The 1974-nt window shown below is 26.9% G+C and overlaps 1 protein-coding gene across 1 annotated transcript in view; it reads left to right on the top strand.

Moving 5' to 3' along the window:
• Phum_PHUM002510 (serine/threonine-protein kinase ark1, putative) overlaps positions 1–1864 on the top strand; it is a gene marked incomplete at both ends in the record, with an annotated part of 2911 nt that extends 1047 nt beyond the window's left edge. Inside the window, 6 exons of the mRNA XM_002422542.1 lie at positions 80–236; positions 313–596; positions 688–831; positions 904–1167; positions 1274–1473; positions 1558–1864. Of these exons, the coding sequence (XP_002422587.1) occupies positions 80–236; positions 313–596; positions 688–831; positions 904–1167; positions 1274–1473; positions 1558–1864 (1356 nt within the window). The remainder of the gene's footprint in view (positions 1–79; positions 237–312; positions 597–687; positions 832–903; positions 1168–1273; positions 1474–1557) is intronic.
• Between the last annotated feature and the right edge of the window lie 110 nt (positions 1865–1974).

Below are 1974 nucleotides of genomic sequence, written 5' to 3'. Positions count from 1 at the left end.
GGTTATAAATGAGGTAAGGAAATTTTACATGTAAATAATTTTAATAAAATTATGATTAAAAGAAAAACTTTTTTTTCAGTCAATACTTAATTTAATTCCAACAATTCAAAATTCTGTAATATTAAGGGATTTGAAAGGGAATGACGAAGATGAACAATCAAATATTAGTAATGGAATAATTTTAAATAATTACAATTTAGAAAATGAAACTCAATCTATATGTAATTATGATTTAGGTAATTTAAAGGTTGATTTTATAAAAAGTCTTTGCGAAAATTCAATTTTGAATAATGTAAATAAATACATTTTTAGAAAAAAATATCATTGAAAGTGAGTTATCTACAAATAGTTCAATTAATGTAAAAGATTTTACCAAAAGCAGTAAAGACAGTGCAAATGAAAAACACATAACTGGTTTTGGTCTTCATCGAAATGGAAGATACTTTGACGTTAAATATCATGTTAAAAAATATGTTTTAAACGAAGACATTTTTTATATTATTTGTTTATCTTTAAATTTGACAATGAATGGAAAACCTGCTGATGAATCGTATCGTCTAAAGAATAAATCTCCCAACAGTTTGTCGATTAAAGAAGTAATATGATAATTTGTAGAAATTTTAAAATTTTTCATCCCCGAAAAAAAAAAAAAAAAATTAAAAATCTCTAACATAAACTTTTTTTTAGAAAAATTATAATGATTCACATTCGGAATCTATTTGTAAATTGACTTCTGGCAACTATTCAAAATATTATACTAATATTACGGAAATTAATAAAAAGGATTGTGGTGGTGTTAATATGGCGTTTAGAAATTCGGATGGACTTTTGGTAACTTTTACAAACAAATCCACACGAATGCATGTTTACAAATTTCTTACGATTTTTCCAATTTTATTGTAGGTTATTACAAAATTTATTAAACGGCAAGAAAATAATAATAAACCTTGGATTTACGATGTTGAGCTTGACATGAAAATTCCATTGGAAATTAGCTTACTTAAAACTTTAAACCATCCGAATATAGTTAAAGTTGTTGATGTTTTTCAAAACGATTATTTTTTTCAACTCGTTATGGAAAAACATGGAGCAGGACTCGATTTGTTTGAAGTTATTGACAGAGGGTTAAAATGCGATGAAAAATTAAAAAGTTACATTTTTCGTCAGGTACTTTTCATTACTCTTCTACCCGTCTATCCATCATTAGTTGGTTAAATTCTACTCATCATAAATAATTGTTAAATGTATTTTTTTTTTAATTTTAAATTTCCAGGTGGTTTCGGCCGTAAATTATTTACATTCCTTGGGCATTCTTCATAGAGATATAAAAGATGAAAATATTATAATCAATGAAAAATTCGAAGTTAAATTAATTGATTTCGGATCTGCAACGTATACGTCATCAGATACGACTTTCTCAAAATTTTACGGAACGTTCGAATATTGCAGCCCTGAAGTTTTACTCGGCAACAAGTAATAGAAATAATTTTTTCACTATTTTTCACTGGGTTTAAAATTATTTTTCGATATTGATTTCGATATTGTTTATCGTTTCAGTTACAAAGGTCCAGAGCTTGAGGTATGGGCTTTGGGAGTAACGTTATACATTTTAACATTTGGCGAAAATCCATTTTGTAACGTTGAAGAAACAATAAAGGGAGAATATTCTTTACTTTTTCCAATAAGTAACGAATTAAATAAATTACTATCGCGAATGTTGGATAAAAATTTAAATACGAGAATAACGGTAAACGAACTTGTCCAAAATGAATGGGTTAATCAACCGATTTCTATCGATCTTTACAAATTCGAAAATGTTGTTTGTTGTTGTCGGTATCTCTTTTATCATTATTACTCGAGTTAAAATGTCTCGATAGGATTTTAAATGGAAAAACTATAAATTTCAGCTTACTACGAATCGAATCCTATTAAATACGTTTATGAAATGCCATTGGAGAAACCTACAGAAACAAC

This window comes from Pediculus humanus, genomic scaffold (genome assembly GCF_000006295.1).
Source record: "Pediculus humanus corporis 1103172107363 genomic scaffold, whole genome shotgun sequence".
Taxonomy (NCBI): domain Eukaryota; kingdom Metazoa; phylum Arthropoda; class Insecta; order Psocodea; family Pediculidae; genus Pediculus; species Pediculus humanus.
Note: the sequence above shows the minus strand (reverse complement) of the source record. Positions and strands in the feature narration are given on the sequence as shown.